The following is a 23,211-nucleotide window of genomic DNA, read 5'->3' as shown; positions in this document are numbered from 1 at the left end:
GTATATGATTCGCCCTTTCCCACTCGAGTCATGCGCATCCGAGCGCTGCGCTATTACCGACAGCTTACGGCTAGCTAGCTAGCTAGCCATTTTCAACACCACATTCAATGCTCCGCGAATAGGTGTCTCAAGTTTGCGGTTGGGGCATCGTCAAAGTCAACACGGTACTATTTCCCCCATTCCGTTGAAGCAGACGTGGCTGGCCCTCAAGACACTGGGTTGGACGACGCCTCTCTGGTGGATCTATGAGGACGTCGACGCGCTATCGGCGGCTAGCTCTTGGCAAAATCCAGATACCCAGAGATTGAAGTCCAGCTTTGGATCCAGGCCTAGACTCTCTCTCCCCGCCCTTGCTTCCAAGTACCAAAGGTGAAATAGTCACTTCCGAAGTTGTGGTTTGACTCATCGGCTTAGAAGCAAGCTAGCCCTTTGGCAGACCGCCGTCGCCCGCCAACCAGCGCCATCAGCCGCAACGGAACCCTCCCCTTTTCTCACCCGATCCGGCAAGTGCACCAAGCAAGCGAGGCCAATGCCATTGTGGTTCGTTGGAGGCACTGGAGAGGCTCTCGTCAGCCCTATGTCCACGCACGGGACGCTTCTTTGGAATCAAAGACAATGTCTGGCAGAAGTTCTGCCACTACTGATAGCTGTGTGTCCTAGCGCATGCTCGGTAGCTGGACTCTGGAGGCGTCGCCATTACATGCTCGGGTACTTCAGCCGATCCTCTAGACCCGGACTTGATAATCCAGACTTGCTCAGTAATCACTGTGGTTGTTAAAGAGTACCCGGTCCTTGACCGAGCTTATTCTTCAAGGTTCGGACAGAAGACGGGCCGGGATTGCACTGGGACCAATGGGTAACATCAGCAGTTCCGCGCGGGGCGGTCGCTTCTTATTCTGATCTTCAAACTCTCATCGCCAGCCTCGATTGGCTGCTGTTTTCAGTTCCGATCTCAGATTCGAACCGCTGTCAAATGCTGCAAGCTGGCCAATGATTGCTGGTTCCATGTGGTCGGCGCGCCCTGCATGTTCGCCTTTGAACTGAAGCAGACAGGTTGCGACCCTGTTAAAACACATAGCCATGACAGGGGCCAAGACGGAAGCCACTTGTTTCCGTGGCCATCGGTTGTATACTAAGGACTTATTGAACTGAGCTTCGTCGAGGGACTGCTGCTCTAGTAGCGCTGACCGCCACCCTATCTAGCGACTGAGGCCTCGAAGAATTCCGTTCCCTCCGGCCTATTATTCTAGCAAAAGAACCCTAGGAAAGCCAATGCAATCTGACACACGCTCAGCCAAACCAATGTATGGCGGTAAAGCAAGATGGGTTGTAGCACGTTTTGACCGCTTGTGACTGTGCTAACAAGACTAGTGCCACCATAGGCATTCCTGTCTGTTCATCGGGCTCAGAAATCAGATTTCAATTGTCTTAACAGAATGCGCTTGGACGCCCCGAGCCGTTCGTTCCCAACGGACGTGCCATTGCGGGTGGATCTTGGACACCTTCTGTGCTAGCGGGAAGAAGTGGGGGGCAAGCGACTACCCCTGCCCAAACCGATCTCCTACTAAATCCCCGGATCGTGCGCGGAGCATATCATCCTATCGATCGTGGTCTTCGAGTCCGTCATCGGGCCTTACGGATACAAGTCACAACCCTACCGAGGAAGAATGCTGGAGCCTGAGCCACCGAGTCTTGGCAAGTGTCCGAACACGCGAAGACGGTCGATCACATCTTGCCGTTCGTACCCAATGGAGCAGTCCTTCGGGGCTCTTTTAGGTGGTCTCGTCTACGCAGTATCATTATTCTGGCCTCGTAGTAACTTCTGGCCTCGCCATCGCGCACCCAAATTGACAAAGATTGCATCCATAGCGTATGAGATCGTACAACATCGGAGAAATACCATTGGAACGAATTCTAAATTTAGGTGGTTGGTATCTAGAAACTTATGGTAAGGCTAATGATTACAACGAAGAGCCTGTGCGGAGATTGGCGGAGTTCTACCTGCGCGATATGGATATATTGTAGCATGCTGCCTTCCCTCGCGACACTTACTTTGATAGACGATTCACAGAAGCGTGGCCTCTGAAACCGATAACGACAAGTCCAACCTCGTTTCCTGCGGGCTATTCGACACCGATATTCCAGATCGAGACACCGGGAAATAGGAGATATCTGGCGTCGGCTGGAGACCAGTTCCCACATCACGCGCCCGATACGGCCAGATAGTGATCACCATTATTCAGCGTCCATACCTAGGCACCACTCCCTTCCGAGTTCTGAGCCTCCTGTGATGCGGGGTCGCCGTGGGAAAACGACTATCAAAGCATATCGGTTGTATCACTTCGCATGCTTCGAACGACCCAGCTGCCAAAATCTGCATCCTCAGACCTCTAGAGGTTTTACTCACTACCCTGGCTGCCTGTTGCAACGATCCGATTCGTGTCATCCCGCTAGAGTTCACACCTGTCTCGATATTGGTCACTTCTCACTTTCTTCAGTTCAACAATGTACTGGTACAAGACTGCGTCTTGCCCCCTGGCTGTTCCCTTACGGCCATAGTCAAGTGTCAGGCGTGTTAGTGGCATGCGGCGGAACACCAGTCAGCGGTGTGCCAGTTCTGCCCGTCAAGCATCATGGGCCGGTCGAAGATGTGAATCGCACCATAGCTCCCGTGTTTGGGGAAACAATGATTCCACATCTATCAGACCCCATCTCTGCGGTGGAGACGTGGCCTGGAGCGACCCAGCGACCCAGCGACCCAGCGTCTATGTACGTTATGCCGGAATGCAATTCCTTTCCCTTTCCAAACGCAATGTGCCCATCACCCCCGTGTCTTTTGTCAGTTGGAGGTCCGTCACGTATCCATGTCTACTTAGTGTCACGGCGCATGCGAGTGCATGGGGACTGGCAAATCAGACGTGGAGTTCCTGGCGATGGAGATCAATGGATGGATTTGAGAAGCCGAGGCCTAAGCTGCGTACGGGTACAACTCCAACATCGTCCAACCAGCTCCGACAAACGGGTGGTCGGTCCGCCTTACTACTTTTCTAAGTAAGTTTATCTTGATCAGAGGAAATAGTCAATAAGCCGCGCGCGAAGAATCAGGGCTCTAGCTTGCTCTTTAAGGTTTCACTGATGACTATCTGTTGCATTTTGCCAGAATTCCCACCATAGTTCGAGGCCGACTTGAGTCAACTTGAAGTCTAGACCGCTCATAATTCGAAGCATAAATCCTCGTCCACGCCTAATCCACAACTACAGACTCCTTGCTACTTTGAGGTATTTCAACTTTTGCCAGGGCCAAACGTTTGGCGATGAGCTGTCAATACTACGTCAGAAAGCACTTTCCTATTCAGCGATTCCGCCGATCGAGTGCATAGACTCACCTCACCGCACGTCACCGGTCCGTACTTTGCCGGGCTATTTTCATCAATGCAGGTCGGAAGGACGCCAAGCTCCCGGTCGAAATTGAATCCTGTTTTATTGCGAGACAATCAGTCAGTAAGAAAGCAGTCGGAACGTGGACCTAATCATCCAGAGTCCATGACCTCATGATGAAAGGCTAAAAGGGGAATCTCTTACCAAAGAAGAAGGGCATGGAGATCCTGTCCTCCTTGCCGTGCTGCACGACGCGGTGAACAGTCGACTTGAGCCTATCATTTGTCATTCTCATGAAGAAGTCGCCAATGTTGACAACAAACGTGCCGCGGATCGGTGGCGCCCACATCCACTCCCCCGCACTGTTGAGCACTTGCAGTCCTCGGTGGCTGTCTTGCCACAGAAGAGTCAAGATTTGCAAGTCCGTGTGTGCGCCGACGCCGACCTCGTCCGGGTCCTGGACCGGCTCGTCGCCGTGGCCCGGGTAAAAGTTAATTGCGAAGTCGCCGCCTGGATAGGTTGTCAGGGAGTCGAAATAATTTTCCGGCAGTTCAAGGGCCAGAGCAATGACACGGATAAGACGGCGCGAGAGGGCCAGACACTCGCGCCAGTGCGCCAACACTGTGGCCTTGAAGTCCGGAAGGACGGCAGAGTCGCCGTCGTCGGTCCAAACAAAGTCCTCCCGCGGCAAGTGCGCTCTGACATTCGCGGGAACCTGATCGAGCCGACCCTCGTGGATGGGATCGAATTCGGGTTCATAGTGACAGAGGAAGGCCTCTTTCCTATCTTTGGTCTCGCCTGGGTTGGCCTGCCGTTCCCGAAAACCGGTGTATCCATAGGCTGAGGTGTTGGAGGTGAGCTTCCGCTTCTCCTTCTCGGGAAGTTTGAAAAACCTAGCCTCGGGTGAGCTTAGATCTCTCCGGAAACGCATTCGCCTGGTCTGCGGTAGGACTCGAATCAAGTGGCAGGTGAGCGGGCGAGCCTGCTTACTCTATTCCCTTTTGATGGGCCGCTTCAATTACTTGCTCGGGGATGCCGTGATTCTTGATGTAGAAGAATCCACTGTTTTTGGCGGCACCTAGAATTTCCTGAGCGATCGCTTTGCGCGCATCAAAGTCGCCTGTGAGACCGCTCAAGTCGATAATTGGCACGTCGTCGAGCGTGCAATTCTTGGGTGGGCTTGTAGACACCAGTCTGTAAGTCGGTCCATCAAAGGTATTAAGCACGACCTTCTTTTTCCCCGCGGGCACGGTTTCTACTGCGGTTGATGTGGCCATTTTGGAAAACAACTTTATCTGCAGCCCAAATCACTGGAGCGGCACGATATTCGAAGCGGTTAGTGTCAAGATGGTAATTAGTCGAACAATATCGTGATATGGTGCAAGTACTTCACGAATATCCGCAATTCGACATATCAGAGTGGGGTAAATGATCTGCTATATATATAGCTTCGATACCTGAAGCTGACGTTACACGACACCACGTTTTCTCGCCACCATGATTGAACTCCTTCCATGCTGTCGAAGCTTATCCGCAAGGCAAGGTGCTGAGATAAGGTTATCGCCTATCCGGCGATTTCCGGCTATTTCCTTCCTCGATCGCGCTGCCCCGCCACGTGGGTATCCACCTGGGCCAATGGATAAAGCTCTAGTAACATCCGGCTATCTCCTGCTCCGTCCGAGCACCAACGATCATCTACCAACACTTCTTCACCCCTTCCTTACCCTCAAGACGAAGCACCTTGCTTGTATCTATATCGCGACCGGCTTATCTTCCGAATATTGGAAGGTTGGAGGCGGGTAATCGATTACGCGGACCAAGGCAGGACATGCTCGCCGGAGCCGAAACGCCAAGCCTGCGACGGCGCAGGTTGAGCGACGACAGCCGGCGGGATGGAGTGGGGATGGAGGAGTCAAGCCGCAAGAGAAAGCGGCGGATCCTGTCCTGTGACACATGCCGAAGGCAGAAGTGTCGGTGTGAGCTCGACGAGGAGTCTGAGGCGTGCGCGAGGTGTCGTTCGTTAAGGTATGTTCATGTTGATCGGCGTCTCTGTGTGTTGTTGGTTCTGGGCAACAGGCGGTTGTTCAGAAGTCCAGGTTTCCTCTTTGCAACGGTGACGAGGGGCTACCCTGCGACATAAACATCCAGCCAATTGGAAGAGAAGTTTCAGCTGATGAATGCAGGATCACTTGCACATGGAACGACAGCGGCGATACCCATTCAGTTTCTTCACGCGAAGCACCGGCCAAGCTTGACGTGGAGGGAAGGTAATCCAACAACTTGATATTTCCCCTGTCCTTCGTTTTATTCTATATGCCTAATGCGGCAATACTTACGAAGAAAAAAGCACCAACTGACTTTTTTCACCGGCAGGTTCCGAAGCCTAGAAGCGTCCATAGTCGACCTCAAGGCGACGGTGCAGGCGCTAGCATCGGGAAGCCGGCCAGAAGTTAGAAGGACGTTGGCAGCAGGGTGCCAAGAGAGGCTCCATCAGCCGCAGCAGCAACAGTCGCCGGCCGAAAAGAGCGTTGTAGACGATCATGACTCTACCAAGGCCAGGGGAAATGAGGACGTCGAGCCAGGGGACCGACATGTCTACTTATCCCCAGCCGAGGTTGTTCGGAAAGTTGGAAGCCAGCTGAGTGGAGGCTATCGGAGAACATTCGATGTCCAAGCCGACGTTGTCTCGTCAGGCATTTTGGACGACAAGACGGCTCGTGATTTGGTTGCAGAGTGAGTCTTTTTGTTCAATGTTGCCTCAAGTACCTTTGACATGAACTTGGACGGGAGGAAAAAGAGATGACTATGCACGGGAAGACGGGCGGCGAATCATGTTGCGCCAACATGTTTGCCACAACTACACCGTAGTATTGCAATTGCTAATTCTTGCCAATCCGCGTACACAGATTCGTCAGCCGAAGGCAGAATACGCTCTTGATCAACAGAGAAGCCGACCTCGCCCCAAAGAACAGGGAACTCCGGCATGCTTCGCCCTTTCTGCACGATGCCTGTTGTCTACACGCGATGCGCTTTTCCGAGCACAGCTCGTCGGTGCTGCACCGTCGCGTGTTTGAGCACGTGCGCTTGCAGATGGGGCAGCTGATGATTGCGAGCCCGTTGCCTTTGGAAGAGTTGACGGGTATCATGATTATGGCCTTATGGGCTTCGGCACCATCGGTACGTTGCGCCACACATAGTAATTGCTGTTCTTGATTGTGGGAACAGGCGTGTAATGAGTAATGATTAATGAGATGATGAAGAACTGATTGACTGATGCAACATAAAAAGCAGGGGCCGGAATATATCGACAGCTGGTTGGTGAGCGGCCATTGTGCGCAACAGGCTATGTTGAGCATCAATTTCTCGGAGGTCCTGTCGCGGACGAAATCGAGAACATCGACAGATGAGGATCAAAGGGTCATGCGACTCTGGGCCAACACGTGTTTGGTGAATCTCCAGTGAGTCTTCCCTGCGACGTTTGATCTTCCAAGTCGTAGACAGAAGAGAAAACGGAAATTGTCCGAAATAGGAGGGTGGACGTTGTTGGAACGAAACCCTACAGTCCATGTTGTTGAACCAACACATTAAAAACGCCTTAAAGAATAATGCTAACGCCGATCGATATGCAGTTGGGCCGCGACCACTAGTCGTCCGGCGACCGTACCGGCCGCATACCTCCAGCAGTGCAAGCTCCTCCTCAACTTTGAAAAGCCGACAATGCTCGACGCCATGGTCTACGCCGAAATAATGCTTTACATGATTCTCCAGGACAAGTTCGCGCAACGATCTTACTTGAGATGCGATGGCGCATGCGAAGAGCTTTCGGCATGGAAGGCGAGATGGAATTACCTATTCGGTGAGTCCCGACCGTAGCCATCCCCACGACGTACATTCAAACATGAGGCGACAACCATGACGTCTCCATCCATTATAATATCAGTGGGCATCATGTTGCATGCTGACGTATCGATTGAACAGATCTTCCAGCCGCATCAACGTTGAGGATAAGTTACTCAATCGCGTGGCTCATTCTCGCCAGGCGTTCACTCGAACACGACCAAGCCACCTCGGACCAAGACTCTTTGTCCAGCTCACCGAGACTTGCCCCAGCAGACGTACGAGCGGGAAGAACACACAGAAACCCGGATTCGCAGAGCCAGAGCCTTTCCGACATGACGCAGTCGCGCGTGCGAGCCTTTGCGACAGACGTCGTCAGGGCCTTTGTCGACATGCCAGGATCCCGCGCCGAGGAGCTGCCCGAGTTTCATCGCCTGTGTGTCGCCTACGCGATGCTCATCATCTCCAAATACGAGCAAAGATTGCCGTTACTTGGAAGTGAGGGCGAGGGTGTGGGGGAGGGCGACGATGCAGTACTGGAACTGCTCCGCGCGGCGCAGAGGCACAACGGCGTCCGGGGGAACAGCGCGCCGTCTGCGATCCAATTCGGACTGGAAAGAGCTTTGAAAAAGGTTGCGGAAAGAACGGAAGCCCGCGCCGGTAGCACTTCCGGTCCTGTTGCCGGAGGCGACGGCCACGGGTTGCCGGATGGGGGAATGTCATTCATGAGAAGTGGGAATGTTCGGGGTCCGCCGGCCGCGACGACAACATCGACTTGGACACACCATCATCAGGACAATGTGCCAGGCCAACAAAATGGCCATAACCCGTCCTCTTTCACGGGGGCGACGCTAGTCCCGGAGTTTGACGAGTCTCTCTCCTTGGAGACAATGGATATCTTCTTTAGCGGCGGCCACCTGGGGCTCGGCGAACACTCATTCTTCTGACGTCGCGACTTTGCGCGTCCACGGCAAGGCGTTGGATTGAAGAAAAACACATTTAGAAAATACACAAAGAAATCCAGAGACTTTCCTGTAAGAATTTCTAGCCTTGAAAAAAATATCAAGCCATGATAATGAGTGTCACACCTTTGTTCTTCTCGCTGGACCCTTTGTCTTCTTCGCGGATCGGCTTCGGCTCCGGATAAGACACACCACGCCCAGATTTCCCCGAAAATCGCCCTTTTCCTCGTGTATTGAACGTATGTCAATTATCAGACTGACGAGGTTATCTGTACGCATTGACGCACTCAGCTTCCTCGATATGAACGTAGCTCAAAAATCCCCGAACCTGCGCACTAGCGACTCGTGACCGGGGATCGTGATCTGTCGTTCTTGTCGTGATACTCTGGGGCATAGAGGCCTTCGATACCGAGGCATTGAGAGGTTGGTGTGACGTTGATTCGTAATTGGCGCGTAGAAGGAGCGCAAATCTCGCAAGACTGGCGTGCTCTATGAAGCCTCCAAACGACCCTCGTGATGGAGTACACACTTTCTGAATACTCTTCTCCACCTCGCCTGAATACCCAGGAAGCCTTCATATACCCCTCAATCCCATTCCTGTCACCAGCCAGCAGGCGCCCTCTAGGTCGAGGGCCGGGTCAAACTGGCTGGTTGGTGGAGCGGTTAAAGGTCAATAATCAACAACGCCCACAGCCTACTCCACGACAGGCTACGAGTTCGAGTTCGATTCCGTATGAGCACCAAGAGACTTAGCCCCCAGTTCAGCGCCGGGGGCAGTGAACTTTTTTTTTCTTCTCCAACGCTAATCAGGTGCACGCCAGGATGATGTCGAAGGTGTACGAATCACCCGGGTGTTTGTCGTTTGGACGTCGTTCCTGGTGGCCGGTTTTCCGCTTGCGTCGGAATGAAGGCGAAAGCATTTTTGGATCGGACAATCGCGTCGCACACGTATTTTGTCTTGATGATCAAAATTCGAGCATTTTTTGGAAGGTCAATTCGCTTCCTGACCGCTCGATGAGCAGATTATCGGCATCGTATCGCGTGTATGTTGACCGCAGGATTGATCGCGACGAAACCTACTGCTCTGTTAATCCAACCGCGCGCTAGGCTTCAGGATATCTGGGAAACAATACTAACGGATAGTAAAAGTAGCACATTCCTGAAAGGGGAAGTCTTCTGCGCCAGCTGCCCACTTAGCGGTGGCCGAAATGTCTTGCAGACGCCATCGAGGGCACAAAGTTCTTCCAGTAGCTACAAATGTATCTGCGAACTTGCAAAAAAGGGCTTCCCATTCTTTTGCGCGTCTCCCTGGTTTCAGATTTGCACAATGCGCCTGGAAATGCCGGGTTTGAACGCCAATTGCGCCTCCGAGGAAGAATCAAAGGTTCTGGACGCCTCATCAGGTCAAGACAGCGACATGTCGCCAATGCGACAGAACGCTCTCATAACCACCAACCTTGGACCCGGCTATCCGACACACTCGTTTATAGGTCGTTACAACTGTAGAAAGTTGGTTTCTAGGCGGGTTTCGTGCTAGGTAGTTGACGGGCTTCGGTCGGCCGCTCGGTCGTTGAACGCCATCGTACGATTTTCGCATTTTGCCACTGCGCGATCTGCCATAGCTCAACAGCCTGGACCGTCGTCGACCGCATACCTCCCTATGCATAGAGCAGCAGAGCAAAGTATAGGAAAAATATAGTCGTCACAGATCTGTAGTGGCCAATCGACTGAAACTATGGCTTTGACACCAAATTGTATACCGTCGCCGGTTGAGCACTAGCCGGAGCTTCCATCCAGGTTTCGTCGCACCTTATGTAGTGTCGTGGAGTCGATTTCGCCCGCAGTCTAGTTCCCAAGCTAGATACCTATCTGATTAATATTTAAAGCTTTGGTATGCGACATTAGTAGCCTAGTATTTACTCACTGATTGTACCGGAGGAATGAAGGATTCCACGAATGCGTTGGGCCTACACCTCGTCCTTGAGGATGCAAAGGATCCGCTTTGACAGAACATTTAACACATAGGCTCTTAAGATAAAGAAAATCGATAATCGGTGTGAATGCATAAGAGATATGGCAAAGAAAAAATTGTTGATGCGCGGCACCGGGTTCGAACCAGTGCTGTTTCGTCAGCGAAATTCCTTCTTGGGAGAGATATTGACTTACTTTCTGCCTTTTGCCGATGATGGGAGGGCAACGAGTTAACCACTACTCCAACCACGCCTCTGCAGCTGTCAAGCTGTCTGTTTTTAAATTTCCTTCTGTTTCTGAGGATCAAGTAGCTAGGTAGCCGTATATTCGAGAACCGAGAATCGAGAGCGCATGTGTGTTCGACTCGGGTGGCCAGTGATAATTTCCTGTGTTAACCTGAATCTTTCGTTTGTTCAATGTTGCCCGTTTGCAAGCGTCCGTTCTGGTGACCCAAATTTGACAAAATTATCTAGAAGCTGCAAGATTCCGAGAATCGAGTCTCCAGTCGACCACAATTCGAGATCGTGCGATTCATGCCATTGCCGTCCGCCTACCGAATCCGCTTCGCTTCGCTTCGATAGCAACAAACAAAGCGGTCAGAGAGACCCACAAGCTGTAGGAAACCGAATGCCGGTGCCAGTATCGTCGTAAATCCTCGGATTTCTGGGGTCGTGCTGTTTTCGGCATACATTTGCTACGAGCGTATTTGTAGTTGCGGTGTGATTTGTGCAGCGGCGACGCATAACAGAGTTGCGTGTTAGCCATAGCCCATAAACGGTAACTTCCCAATCGCCGTTGACTTCGCAGTTTCCATCTCTGACGTGCGAGAAAATTTGGGTCTAGTCGCTTGCCCGAGTCTCTCCTTCTAAATTTCTGACTCTTTCTGCAATGCGGAAAGAAGTCAAGAACTGCGTACGAAGTTCGAGCCTGCGACCTGCAGACTGTAGCAGACTGCAGTTGAAGAGTCAACAAACTTGTGCAACTCCCGATTTGAGAACTTTGTTCTTGAAGTCGTCAAGTGCCTACTCGCAATCCCATATTTCTCTGACAGAAAGAGCGACTAAACTCGTCATTCATCGCTCGGGATATTACGGTTCGCTAGAAGCCGTCAACGATGGCCAAATCGGCCCGGTGTGCCAAGTTTTCTGTGCTTCAGACTGCTTGTAAACCACCCTGAGATGATTGTGATTTGTCGCCAAACCCGAAGAGACAAAGTTTGGGTTGCTGATGCATGATCAAGAAGACAAGTTGCTGCTCTGGTTCCCGGAACATTGACAAAGAACAAAAGCACGCCGACTTGCCTTGTTTGCAAAGTCAAGAAACTTTCCGAGAGTCATCAAGAGGATTCGGAGCCATTTTGAAGGATGGGGGGCGTTTATGAGTCTGCACTAGAAGTGCCGAAAGAGGAATGAAACAAGACGCATCGACCGACTTGGCAGAAATTTGAGGATCTCTTCTTGTCTTCTCAACAAGCAGTCACTTGACTGTCAGAAGGCCTACAGTCCTGCGGTCCGACGGGATCAGTCTAGTGTCAAAGTGGATTGAGCCGAAGAAATGTGCGACCCGTTCTCCCGGACCGTGGAGTTGGACGTGCCATCTGGTCGCGACGAAGTCTGGTTCTAGATCAAAGTCCGAGGCTTTGGTAGGTAGTTGGCGGCTACAGTAGCTTGGTCGAGGGGGCTTTCAGATCGGACCTTCATCCCTGCAACGAGTGAAAGCTTGGCTCTCACGAACACAGCCCCTCCACAAGTGCTGGTTGGGATCCGTACTTGTCTAGATCTGGATAGGCTGCACTGCACGTCTTCGGAGATAAGCTCGTCCTGGTAGGACTGTGCTAAAAATCATCATTTTGCGACGGGGCACGGTCGTGGGTCCAAAGGATGACGGAGGAGGAGGAGGACAAAGCAGCGATACGTATACGTGACGACAACCTCTTTTTCGGGGTCGTGGTGACGCGAAAAAGGTAAACTGTAGAAAGAAGATCAGCCTGGCAAAAACGGCTGCTTCACATGTTGAGATGAGGTAGTCAAGGTTGGTTTGAAGTGGAAGCTTTCTTCTACGCTCTCTTTTCTCTCAATTTGGACGGCGAATTTGCGTTTGAGTTTCTGCGCAAAGTACATAGAGTATGTGCTTCCTGACCAGTAATCGTTAAAGAAACTCGTGTAAAATTGGACACCAACCTGGTGACGACGAAGCTTTACTATGCTAGTTCGTTTACCGTTTTGGCGTTTTTTTTTCTTCCTTGTCCTCATTGGGACCACCTGGTCAGACCGGCCAACCACTCGTTACCCGGCCGTTTCGGCGAGAGAGAGAGAGAGAGGATCCCCCGTCCAGTGCGTTGGGTTCATATGGAGTTGACAGGACCCGGAGGGTTTTCTTACTTTGCTATGTTCAGTTCCCAAGTAAGACTACCTAAGCATACTCTACCCTGTCCAATTGTAGGGTAACCCGGCCGAGACTCACTTGAACTGCATCCACAGCATCCGACAAGCTCTTTATTTAAGGTTTAATGAGCCACAAAAATTGGGCAAGTATGACTGGGCACCCCTGCGTCGTATCCTAGCACCCCCAAGCCCGCACCTGCCGAAGACGACAGCAAAGTGCCGGCCAGGGAAGCTAGAAAAGATACCTCCTTCATGGGTGGCTCCACACCAATGTTCAAGGTCACACCATAGCTGGGGGAAGGAGGCAAGGAGATGAGGAGAGAGAGGAACACGGAAACCTAGAACGGTTAGCCTTTTTTTTCTCGAACGAGGTCACTTCACCGGGTCCCTCTCTCCAGGTTCTTCTTCCCGACTACTACGACAACCGCCCTACGCCATATCGACTCGGTTGTGCCTGGCTCTACTTCTCTTCAGCCTTATCATGTCGTAGAACCTGCGACGTCCACGCTGCTAACACAAGCATCTGGAACTCCCAACACTCTCCTATCATGGGTCTCGGCGTTCTCGAGTCCAAAGCCTTGGACCATGTGCCAGGTAAGTTGTCGTGCCCGCGCGCCCTTCTCCCCGCGCGGATTCTTCTCAACGCTCTGCCCGCATTGTCCTCCTGTCATCCCAATTGCTGACGACCGTCAAAACTCCAGGGACGACGCGCTACTTCGATGATCCAAACCGTCCCCAGACTGCGACCGATACTCATCACGGACTGAAAGTCGACGCGAGCGGTGATGTGCCCATCATTCTGGTGAGCAGCCGACGGGATAGCTTCTGCGACGGAGTCTGCGCGCGCCAGCTGACAATACATCCACCAGGTTCCTCAACCATCCGATGATCCCAACGATCCCCTGAACTGGCCCCTTTGGAAGCGAGACCTCATCACCTTTGTCCTCTCCATAACCGCCATCTTCGCGACCGCGCTCGGCCCTATCCTTGCGGCGAATACCGTTACCATTGCCCTCCTATTCCGTACTAGTTTCACCCGCATCGCTCTTCTCACCGGATACTTCCTTCTCGGAGTTGGTGCCGCAGCCATCTTCTTTGTGCCTTCTGCGCGTGTATGGGGCAAGCGCCATCTCTTTATTCTCGGAATATGCATTCTCGTCGCCTCGTCCGCGTGGGCAGGCTCTGTTGGCACGAGCTACAACTCGCTGCTTGGTGCTCGCCTTGTCCAAGGCATCGGCTGTACTCCATTCGAGACACTCGTAAATGCCGCCGTCGGCGACCTGTACTTTGTCCACCAGCGCGGCTCCCGGATGGCCTTTACGAACTTGGCAGTCTTCGGCGGCGCCTTCTTCACCCCCATCGTTGTGGGCAAGATCACTCACAGCATTGGATGGTGGTGGACGTTTTACTTGGAAGCCATCTTTTGCGCCGTGTGCCTCCCCGCCGTGTTCTTCCTCTGCCCTGAGACGGCCTACCGTCGGGACACTGCGCTCAACACGGATATGGTCGCAGATTCCATCGAACTCACTGACAACAAGGCGTCTTTTGTCGACGGCCCGGGCAGCAGGTCCAGCGACCACGAGAAACTGAACCCCACCTCAGCGCCGTATGGTTCAGGCCTGGAGGCTGTCCGAGGAGCGGGAGCTCAAATTCCAAAGAAGACATTCGTCCAGTCGCTGGCCTTATTCGATGGCCGCAAAACGGATGAGCACTATTGGAAATTGCTTCTTCGCCCCTTTCCGCTCTTCGTACAGCCCGCCTTTCTGTGGGGATGTCTGATTCAAGGCACCATGATCGGTTGGACTGTCTTCATCGGTGTCATTGTTGCGGCTCTCTTCTTGGGACCTCCTTACTATTGGAATGAAGTCAACGCTGGGTACGCCTATGTCGGTGCTTTTGTCGGAGCGCTCGTCGGCTTCATCATCGCTGGTGCGTTCTCCGACTGGAGCGCCAAGTTCTTGACCCGTCGCAATAATGGCATCTACGAACCTGAGTTTCGCATTGTCATGGTACTTCCCATGTTCATCATCGGTTCTATTGGTCTCTACGGGTTCGGCATTACATCTGCTGGGCTTTCCGCTAGGGAGTACCACTACAGCATTCCGCTTATATTCTTCGGCTTTGAGGTCGCTGGTATGGTCATTGGGGCTGTGGCCAGCTCCTTGTACATTGTCGATGCCTACCGTGACCTGGCCATCGAGGGCTTCACTATCATGATTATCTTCAAGAACATCTTCAGTTTTGGTCTTACATACAGTGCGTACGACTGGATCATCGCGGGTGGTATTAAGCCTACCATGATGGCCATTGCTAGCATCCAGGTCGTTGTTTGCGCCTCGAGTATTCCGATGTGTAGGTTGCCTATCTGTCACAGCGTATGAAGCAGCGAGCTAATGACACCTAGATTTCTATGGCAAACGTGTTCGTGCCTACTTCCATCAGCATGATCTGCTGAAATTGACTGGTTTGCGCTAAGCGACCAGCACCCTCTTTTCCTTATTTACTCATTCGACCTGCTGCCCGACCTAAAGAGATCTCTATTTTCTTCTCAGAAGGCAGGCATCTCAAAGAGCCTAGGGGAGTTTTGACGCTCATATCGGGGCTGTGAATAAACCATTGGGCGTTCAGATATACTTAACATCTACCTTTGTCCATAGTACCTACCATATAGTAATACCTAGTTCCGTATAATGATTCAAGAGGCCTCCCGATTCGTGTGAGCGAGCACCGTTTTTGCCCGTTCTCTGCCGCTGGCTTATTGTGGTCTTGCTTCCGACGCTATGACAGCAGCTCCGATCTTCCGTGCATACAGGAGGGGCATCTTGGGTTCCCGGCGAACAGACGCGTAGAGTTTGGCCGAGATGGACGTCTTCGCTCGGATGGACGTCCGCCTCCGCGTTGTAGGGCTTCGGGGGCTTTATGATGCCCGCCTTCAGGCTCCCCGTCTAGCATGTCAGTGCTGTACGGAAAGTATCACGATCCATTTGGGGATAGTACGCATGTGCTGGCTGGGTTCAAAGTAGGGGCATAGATTCTTTTTGCTGTCTGAACATCCGCTTCTCATTTCGATGCTTTGAGGGGGCCCATAAAGGATGTTTGTGTTTTGTGTGCTATGCTATGCTGCCTATGCTATGCTATTCGTGTCCGTGTTCAAGACATCTCCCTTCTCTCCGTGAAATTGCTGATTCGCCATCCAGAGGCGCGATGGGTTACATGAAATCAAACAGAAATGGTATTGCAGCAAAAAGAACATGGTATGCGTATTTTGAAGAAGGGGGTATATGTCAAACATATCGTAGAAGGGTTTTTCTTTACTTCATATAGCAAAACAACATCATTCTCAAACAAGAGTCACAACATACGTGGTATGTCCCATCCTACAAAGGGAGGGGGGGTGGGGGGAAGAATGAAAAAGAAAGAAAATCGCACAACGCTTTGCTGACATCCATTCATACACATCATCTTTTGTCGTAGATTCTTTCAACCGGTCAGCTTTCTCCACCAACTACTCCGCGGCGTAGCCGTCGCGTCAGAGAACATGGCCTGCCGACGCCGCTCGTCGCTCCCCTCGGAGCCGCCACCGCCGCCTCCGGCATCTCCACTACCGCCGTACCGACGCTCGCGCTCTTCACGACGGGCTCTGCGGCGGCGATCGTCGGCCTCGTCGGCAGTGGCGCCATCCTCGTATCTGGCTCTACGGCGGCGGTCGCGCCGTTCGCGACGAGCCTCGTCTTCGGTTTGAGGGACAGCATCCGTCTGTTGTCCACCGTCATCCGGAGGTGGGCCGGCGTCGGTGTGTTCCTTGACCCAGGATGAAGTTCCCGAGTGGGGCCACGCCGGCTTGGCTTCCTCATTGCGTCTGTAGCGGTGTCGCGAGGAATGCATGCCTTCGTCCCCGGACTCCCGGGTTTTGCGGCTGGAGCGGTGATGATACATTTCTTCCGCGTCGGTCCCTTCGGCCGCGGCACGCGCAGCACGTCTGGCTTCCTTTCTGGCTCTACGAGCCTCTTCTTCGTCTATCGGAGGCGGCGGCGCCGCTTCGCGATCGCGGACCTCGCGGGCTCGTCTGCGTTCTTCCCGCGCTGCGCGTCTAGCATCCGCATCAGCCTCCGCTGCCGCGGCGGCTTCACGCTCCTTCCTAGCTCTTCGCCTTTCGGAACGCTCGGCCTCTCTATCTTCGGCCATTCTCCGTTCCTCTTCCTCACGTTGGTCTCGGTGTCCGCGAGAGCGAGCCGCGCGCCGTTCTGCACGTCTCAGCTCCTTATCCTGCTGCTTCCGTGCTTCGGCATCTTCTTCGTCTCTTCTGCGGCGGCGCTCCCGCCGAGCCTCTTCCTTGGCGGCACGACGTGCCTCTTCGGGGTCTGGCTCGACAACCTCGGCCTCAGCCGCCTCGGCATCTCTGGCTGCCCGACGAGCACGGCGAGCAGCGCGGCGAGCCTCTTGGTCCATGTCGGTCATCGCTGCGGGGTCAACTTCGTCTGCGTCGGCGTGAGATCGCTGACGGCGTTCGCGTCTGGTCTCATCGTCGGTCGCATAGGTGTGTCGTCTTCGCAATGGGTCCGGACGCTCCGTCTTGGGCGTTCTAAGGCCACTAAACAAGCCTCCCAGGCCCTTCTTGGCACTCGAACTGGTGCGTTTCATTGGTGGTGGCTCGGAAGGGCCGTCGGGGTCGACCATGACAAGGTCGTCGTCTTTGCCGTATCTAGATCGTCGACGTGACGACTTGGGAGGACTAATGTCCTCACCATCTCCATTGGCACCGACCATGACAATGTCTTCATCAACAATATGGTCGCGCTTACGGCGTCTGCTGCTTGACTTGTCGACGCCGAGGACCTTGGCGGCTTTGGAGGACATCGGAGGTGGAGGAGCTTCCTCAGGAGGTGGGGATACCAATCCGCTCGCGTCGACCGAATGGCGACGGGACGGTCTGTGTCGCCGGTCCCGGGTGGAGGTCGTCCGTGAAATGGGCGGGGTGCTGAACATTGACATGAGTTTCGGCCGTGCTGGTGTCTCAACGTCTTGCGCGGCACGGTCGCCCTTGCCGGAACTTGAGCCCTTGGAGGAAGTCTTGACTTTTTCCTCGTCGCCGTAAGCGTGTTTCTTGTCACGTCTTTCGGATTTTGACTTGGATTTCCGCTCTCTATCGCGGTCACGGTCGCGGTCGCGATCTCGGTCTCTCTCCTTCTCGCGAGGTGAAGCAGACCACATACCCCACGAGGAACCTTCTCGATTGATCTTGGCCCGGTCTCTCTTGCTTGACTTCGGCTCAGGAGGAGGTGAGATGGGCTCTTCCTCAGCGACGGGTTCCTCCTCAGGCACGGGATCTTCAGGAGCTTCAGGTACGGCCGGAGGAGGTGGTGGAGCTGGTGGAGGAGGGACGTCCTCAGCGAGTATGTCCCTATCTCTGTTCTTCTTACTCTTCTTTTTCTTCTTCTCCACTGGCATTTCAATCACTTCGATGATCTCGTTCTCGTCCTCTTCGGCAGGGAAAGCTCCAGGCGGCTCCGAAGACTTGTTCTCGTCAGCTGGTTCCTCAACGTCGACTAACGGTGGCTCCTCGATAACAGGAGGAGGCGGTGGAGGCGGCGGCGCGGGTGCAGCTTCGGCAGCACGCTTCTTCTCCTTCTTCAGTCGCTTTCTCTCTTCCTTCGACAAGACGACTGGGGGAGGTGGTGGTGGTGCAGGTTCCGGGTCCTCTGGTGGAGGGTCCTCCGGGACTGGTTCCTCTGGTGCTGGCTCCTCAGGGGCAGGCTCCTCTTCGACGGGCTCAGGTTCGTCTTCTGGCGACGGGATCGGTTCGAACGCTTTTAATCTGTCAGTAATCTTGCTTCCTTTGCCCTTACGAGCCGTAGACGGTTGCATCCAGGACAGGGCATCGTTGTTTGTGGCGGATGAGGTGGTCGTGTCATTCCAGCCGAGATTCGCACCTTCTGCTATGCGGAGATGAGTCAGCAGTGTAATCTCAGGTGACGCCCATTGAGGCGTTTTGTTTCCAATAGGCTGGGTGAGACTTGGTGGTGTGGTGATGTGAAGGGAGATTGGCTGCGAGCCTGAGGCAACCTACCTTTCTTAGACTTCTTAGTGCCAATGCCCCAAAAACTAAAGGCATCGTTGGATGGCTTCGGTTCCGGCGCCGGGGGTGGCGGAGAAGGAGCAGATTCCACAGGCTCGGGATCGGCCAGAAGCTCCTCAATCTGGTCCTCGGTCAACTCGATATCGGCCAGCTCATCCTCCTTGTCGTCAACTGGTTCCGGCTCCGGCTCCGGTTCGGGTTCCTCTTCCTTCTCCTTTTCCTTGTCCTTGCTCTTCTTGTCCTTCTTATCCTTCTTCTCCTTCTTTTCCTTCTCTTTCTCCTTCTCCTTCTCCTTCTCCTTCTTCTTTTCTTCTTTGGATTTGGACTTGGACTCCTTCTCCGACTTGGAGCTTTTCTTCGCCTTCTTTTCCGCTGCTTCGGCTTCCTCTCGCTCACGTGCCGCCTGCTCCTCGGCTTCCAAGGCAGCAGCTTCTTCGGCTTCCTTAGCGAGTCGCTCTTCCTCCTCAATGCGAGCCGCTTCCTCAGCTTCGGCAGCGGCGGCTGCTTCGGCATCCGCAACAGCTTGGGATGCAGCAGCACGCTCGTCGATCGATGCCTTGAGAGTGTCGTAAACGCCTTGGTCCTTCTTGGTCAACTTGCCCTTCTTAAGCTTCTTGGCCTCCAAGGCAGCGAATTGCTCCTCCTCGTCCGCAATCTTTGCAGCCTCCTCTTCCTCGATTCGTGCCTTCTCGGCCGCCTCAGCTGCCTCCGCTGCCGCCGCCTCCTCTGCTTCTAGAGCAAGGCGTTCTTCTTCTTCCTTGGCTGCAGCCTCTGCGGCGGCGGCAGCTGCCTCCTCTTCTTCCTGGGCTATGCGCGCTGCTTCTTCCTTCTCAGCCTTCTTCTTTTCTTTCTCGAGCTTCTTGAGCTCCTTCTCGCTCAGCTTGGGCTCTTTCTTTGACTTCTCCTTTTCCTTGTCTTTATCCTTATCCTTGGATTTGGACTTGGAAGAGGTCATGTCTCCCCAAAAGCTGGATTTCTCTTTCTCAGGTTCTGCTTCTGCTACAGGCTCAGCCATATCCAATGAGGGAGGGGTGGGAGCTTCCGGTGGAGGGTCGGCGAGTATGTCCTTACGGTTCTTAGACTTCTTCTTGGAGGATCCCCAGCCGGCCCAGTCATCGTCGTCAGCTTGGTCTTTGGTCTCCTCGACGGAATCCGGTTGTACGGAATCCACGTTGGGCTCCTCGTCCATGACTTCAATGGGCTCGTTCTTGGATTTGTCCTTTTTCTTCTTGGAAGAAGAGGTTCCCCAGAAATCATCTGTGGGCTCCTCGATTGCATCAGGCTTCATAGAAGCGCCTTCGTCGGCGTCGGCTCCCTTCTTCTTCTTGTCTTTCTTACCGCCGATGTTCCATGAGCTGAAGAAACCGCCGCTTTCCAGGGGGTCCGCAATGTCTGGCGCGGCCGGAAGAGCTTCCTCGGCAGGGGTAGGCTCGTCCTCCCCGCCAAACTCAACCAAGGCCATGGCGTCCTTCTTTTTCTTCTTCTTGTCCGACTTGCTCAAACCGGCCCAGTCATCCTCTTCGACAACTTCAGTCTTCGGTTCGTCGGCTTCCTTGTCGGCCTCCTTGCTCTTCTTCTTTTTTTCCTTCTCCTTCTCCTTCTCCTTGTCCTTGTCTTTGTCTTTGTCTTTCTTAGAAGAAAGACCCCAGATGCCCCAAGAGTCGTCTTTGGACTTTTCAGCTTCGGCCTCCTTCTTCTTCTTTTTGTCCTTCTTCGAAGTAGCAGCGGCCCAGAAGTCGTCGTCATCCTTCTTTTCAGGTTCCGGTTCCGCTTCCTCGGCTAAGTGATCAGGGATAGGTTCTGGTACAGTTTCGGGTTCGGGTTCGGGATCCGCCAATTTGCCCTTTTTCTTCTTTTTATCCTTCTTGGAAAGGCCGAAGCTTGCCCAGTCGTCTTCCGCCGGTGGTTCCGGCTCTGGATCAGCAGCGGGAGGTTCGGGCGCAGGTTCAGGAATGGGTTCCGGCTCGGGATCGGCAGTCTTGCCCTTCTTCTTCTTCTTATCCTTTTTGGAGGTTCCCATTATACTGGCCCAAAGGTCATCTTCTGCTGGCTTCTCCGGTTCAGGCTCTGGCTCCAGTACTGGCTCCGGCTCGGGTTCCGGATCCGGTTCCTTGGGAGGTTCAGGTTCGGCAAGAAGGCCCTTCTTCTTTTTCTTGTCCTTTTTGGACGTCATGGTACCGAAGCCCCAAGGGTCGTCCTTCTTCTCTGGCTCTGGTTCTGGTTCAGGGACTGGAGGTGGCGGAGGAGGAATTGGCTCGGGCTCAGGCTCAGCTTTGCCCTTCTTCTTCTTCTTGCTGGTCTTAGTTGAGAGACCCCATCCACCAAAGTCGTCCGCAGCAGCTGCTGCTTTGGCGGCTTCCGCTGCTTTCGCCGCTTCTTCGGCTTCTGCTGCTTCTTTAGCTGCTTTTTCTTCAGCCTCTTTTGCTATTCGTTCCTCCTCTTCCTTGCGAGCAGCCTCTTCCGCTTCGGCGGCGGCAGCGGCCTCTGCTTCGGCAGCAGCAGCAGCTTCGGCGGCTTTAGCTGCTTCAGCCTCAGCGGCCAGAGCGGCGGCAGCCATCTCCTTCTTCTTTTTCTTCTTCTGTGAATTGGTCATGCCTGCGAAAGGGTCAACGGGCTCCGGTTCCGGCTCTGGCGCTGGTGTGGGTTCCGGCTCTGGTTCCACCACCGGGGGGGCCTCGGGTTCAAGGTCGACGATGCCTTTTTTCTTCTTCTTTCCCGATGATGTTCCCCAACTCCAAGGATCCTCTTGGGCAGCTGGCGGATCGGGCGCTAGCTCAAGGACTGGTTCAGGCGCCGGCTCCTCCTTCTTCCCCTTCTTCTTACCAAGTCCCCAGGTATCCCAGATGTCATCTTTTGCCTCTTCTTTAGGCGGATCTGGTTCCTTCTTCCCTTTCTTGGTGGTAACACCCCACGAACCCCATCCGTCGTCTGCAGGTGTCTCCTCCTTGACTGGTTCAGGAGCCTTCTCCTCTTCGACCGCATCCCAGATGTTGGTCTTCTTCTTCTTCTTGTCTTTCTTGGAAGTCGTAGTACCGAAGCCCCACGGGTCATCTTTTTTCTCTTCTTCCTGCGGCGGGTCGGGTGCCGGTTCCGGGTCAGCTGGCGTATCGTCCCCAAAGGAAAACCCGAGCGTCGTGCTTTTCTTCTTGGCCTTCCCGCTTTTGGCGCCCCATGGATTCGAATCGACGTCTTCCTTTGCCTCTGCTGGCGTACTCGTGGCTGCATTTTTGTTAGCGCCAGACCAATCCCACGTGTTCCCTAGTCCCGTGCCTGATGTTGTCCAATTTGATGCCCCCAATCCCCAACCAAACCCCCCTGACTTTTTGGGTTCCGTTGTGCCGAAATTGATGTCTAGCGATCCGTTGCCAGTGCCTATGTCGTCCAATTTGATTTCATCGAAGGAATCAGGTGCCGGTTCATCGGCCTTTTTGCCCTTCTTCTTGGATTTCGTGGTTGAGAAGCCCCAGTCATCTTCCGGGGGCGGATCGTCTGCCGGAGGTGGTGTCTCTTTGTCGCCCCCATCGCCATCGCCCGCAGCTCCGCCGTCGTTGCCTGCGTCACCGCCCTGATCGCCTCCATCGCCAGCACCTTCGTCCTCTTTCTTCGCGCCGTCGTCATCGTTATTGTTGTTGGCAGCCGGCGCCTTGGCTGGCGCCGCCTTCTTCTTCTTCTTTGCTGCTTGCATGAATCCTTCCTCGGAACCGAAGTCGATGAGAAAGTCGCGTGTGGGGTCACTGAATATAGCGTCGCCGTTACGTCGTTGTCGCTGTTCTGTGTTTGATGTTTGCGGTTGGGTGAAGAAGGAAAAGTCCGATGGTCGTCGACTTGCAAAACCGCCGGTGTTCGTCGGGTCCATGACTTGCTCGAACGACTCAGACGGTTCAGAGGGCGAGTCAAATCGTCGCAACCATCGCGGGCCGCATTCTGGTGCTTTCAACGGAGTTGATATGTTGTATGTGGTTTTGAGGGGTTGTCGACGATGGGATGAAATCTAGGGATGTCAGCGGATCAGATTAGCTCAGAGGTTCGTCTGAAGGCATGTGTTAGTGGAATGGGGGGGTGAGACGGCGTCATGCCCCTCACGTCCCCCGACTCCGTCCAAAAGCTTTCCGGACCAGCCATGGCAGCGAACGGTAAGCCGTTAGACTTGGGACGAGCGCTGAGGCGTCCAGGCTGGAACGGCGCCGGCGCGCACAAAATTCCAGAGTAGATAGGAATTGGAGAAAACCATGACGGCAGACGAAAAAGTCTCGGGTCGTACCTGAGCATTGTGCGAAGCGGATTCCCAGGCGCAGGCGATCATGCGCAAGCGGATGCGCACATCTTCCTCAGCCCAGCCAGTCGTCGATTGTTGGGTTGATGCCCATCGGTATGCGCCTTCTGGCCACCGTAATGGCGAGAACGTGGAAACCGCGGCCGCAGCCATGTTGAGAAGTTGAGCTCGTATTGCTACAGTTTGGTGTGAGAATCATGGAAGCTGAATCGGTTCGGAGGAGAGAAACAGCTGAATATGGTATATCGGGTGTCGCTCGTGATTTTTTGTCGTAGTCGTCGTGGTCGTAGCATTCGTTGTACGCAGTAAAGCGGGAAAGCAAAGCGGGTT

The 23,211-nt window shown here is 53.8% G+C and overlaps 4 protein-coding genes and 1 non-coding gene across 5 annotated transcripts; 2 read left to right on the top strand and 3 right to left on the bottom strand.

Moving 5' to 3' along the window:
• Nucleotides 1-2,934: 2,934 nt before the first annotated feature.
• Nucleotides 2,935-4,808, bottom strand: BDP55DRAFT_657510 (uncharacterized protein). Its single transcript, XM_060574415.1, has 4 exons — nt 4,369-4,808; nt 3,583-4,271; nt 3,387-3,475; nt 2,935-3,319 (listed from the first exon to the last, which is right to left on the bottom strand). Exons 1-4 carry the CDS (start codon nt 4,653-4,655, stop codon nt 3,245-3,247), a joined length of 1,140 nt encoding a protein of 379 aa, XP_060431995.1. The 5' UTR covers nt 4,656-4,808; the 3' UTR covers nt 2,935-3,244.
• A 42-nt stretch (nt 4,809-4,850) lies between these two features.
• Nucleotides 4,851-8,337, top strand: BDP55DRAFT_64056 (uncharacterized protein). The gene is made up of 7 exons (XM_060573343.1): nt 4,851-5,403; nt 5,562-5,645; nt 5,752-6,111; nt 6,285-6,555; nt 6,670-6,836; nt 7,008-7,234; nt 7,357-8,337. Exons 1-7 carry the CDS (start codon nt 5,207-5,209, stop codon nt 8,160-8,162), a joined length of 2,112 nt encoding a protein of 703 aa, XP_060431994.1. The 5' UTR covers nt 4,851-5,206; the 3' UTR covers nt 8,163-8,337.
• A 1,935-nt stretch (nt 8,338-10,272) lies between these two features.
• Nucleotides 10,273-10,400, bottom strand: BDP55DRAFT_t112. Its single transcript has one exon. It is a non-coding gene; the product is annotated as a tRNA-Gly (tRNA).
• Nucleotides 10,401-12,669: 2,269 nt separating this feature from the next.
• Nucleotides 12,670-15,371, top strand: BDP55DRAFT_657500 (major facilitator superfamily transporter). Its single transcript, XM_060574414.1, has 4 exons — nt 12,670-13,126; nt 13,234-13,334; nt 13,402-14,884; nt 14,937-15,371. The coding sequence occupies exons 1-4, from the start codon at nt 13,081-13,083 to the stop codon at nt 15,005-15,007; spliced, it is 1,701 nt and encodes a 566-aa protein (XP_060431993.1). The 5' UTR covers nt 12,670-13,080; the 3' UTR covers nt 15,008-15,371.
• Nucleotides 15,372-16,012: 641 nt separating this feature from the next.
• On the bottom strand, nt 16,013-23,034 carry BDP55DRAFT_629897 (uncharacterized protein; the record flags this gene model as incomplete). Its single annotated transcript, XM_060572082.1, has 3 exons — nt 16,013-18,468; nt 18,600-22,599; nt 22,870-23,034. 3 exons carry the CDS (start codon nt 23,032-23,034, stop codon nt 16,013-16,015), a joined length of 6,621 nt encoding a protein of 2,206 aa, XP_060431992.1.
• Between the last annotated feature and the right edge of the window lie 177 nt (nt 23,035-23,211).

This window comes from Colletotrichum godetiae (genome assembly GCF_030913485.1).
Source record: "Colletotrichum godetiae strain CBS 193.32 chromosome Unknown BDP55scaffold_12, whole genome shotgun sequence".
In the NCBI taxonomy this organism is placed as follows: domain Eukaryota; kingdom Fungi; phylum Ascomycota; class Sordariomycetes; order Glomerellales; family Glomerellaceae; genus Colletotrichum; species Colletotrichum godetiae.
The sequence above is the reverse complement of the archived record's forward strand: the minus strand, read 5'-3'. Positions and strand labels throughout refer to the sequence as shown.

Bases quoted from the DNA above. Each gene is read 5' to 3' on its own strand.
- BDP55DRAFT_657510 (XM_060574415.1), bottom strand. From the start codon at position 4,655: ATGGCCACATCAACCGCAGTAGAAACCGTGCCCGCGGGGAAAAAGAAG. The intron at 3,476-3,582 runs GTAAGAGATTCC...GCAATAAAACAG, and splicing joins CTCCATGCCCTTCTTCTTTG to GATTCAATTTCGACCGGGAG. The intron at 3,320-3,386 runs GTGAGTCTATGC...TAGTATTGACAG, and splicing joins GACCGGTGACGTGCGGTGAG to CTCATCGCCAAACGTTTGGC.
- BDP55DRAFT_64056 (XM_060573343.1), top strand. From the start codon at position 5,207: ATGCTCGCCGGAGCCGAAACGCCAAGCCTGCGACGGCGCAGGTTGAGC. The intron at 5,646-5,751 runs GTAATCCAACAA...TTTCACCGGCAG, and splicing joins AAGCTTGACGTGGAGGGAAG to GTTCCGAAGCCTAGAAGCGT. The intron at 7,235-7,356 runs GTGAGTCCCGAC...TCGATTGAACAG, and splicing joins GAGATGGAATTACCTATTCG to ATCTTCCAGCCGCATCAACG.
- BDP55DRAFT_657500 (XM_060574414.1), top strand. From the start codon at position 13,081: ATGGGTCTCGGCGTTCTCGAGTCCAAAGCCTTGGACCATGTGCCAG. The intron at 13,127-13,233 runs GTAAGTTGTCGT...TCAAAACTCCAG, and splicing joins AGCCTTGGACCATGTGCCAG to GGACGACGCGCTACTTCGAT. The intron at 13,335-13,401 runs GTGAGCAGCCGA...TACATCCACCAG, and splicing joins GTGATGTGCCCATCATTCTG to GTTCCTCAACCATCCGATGA.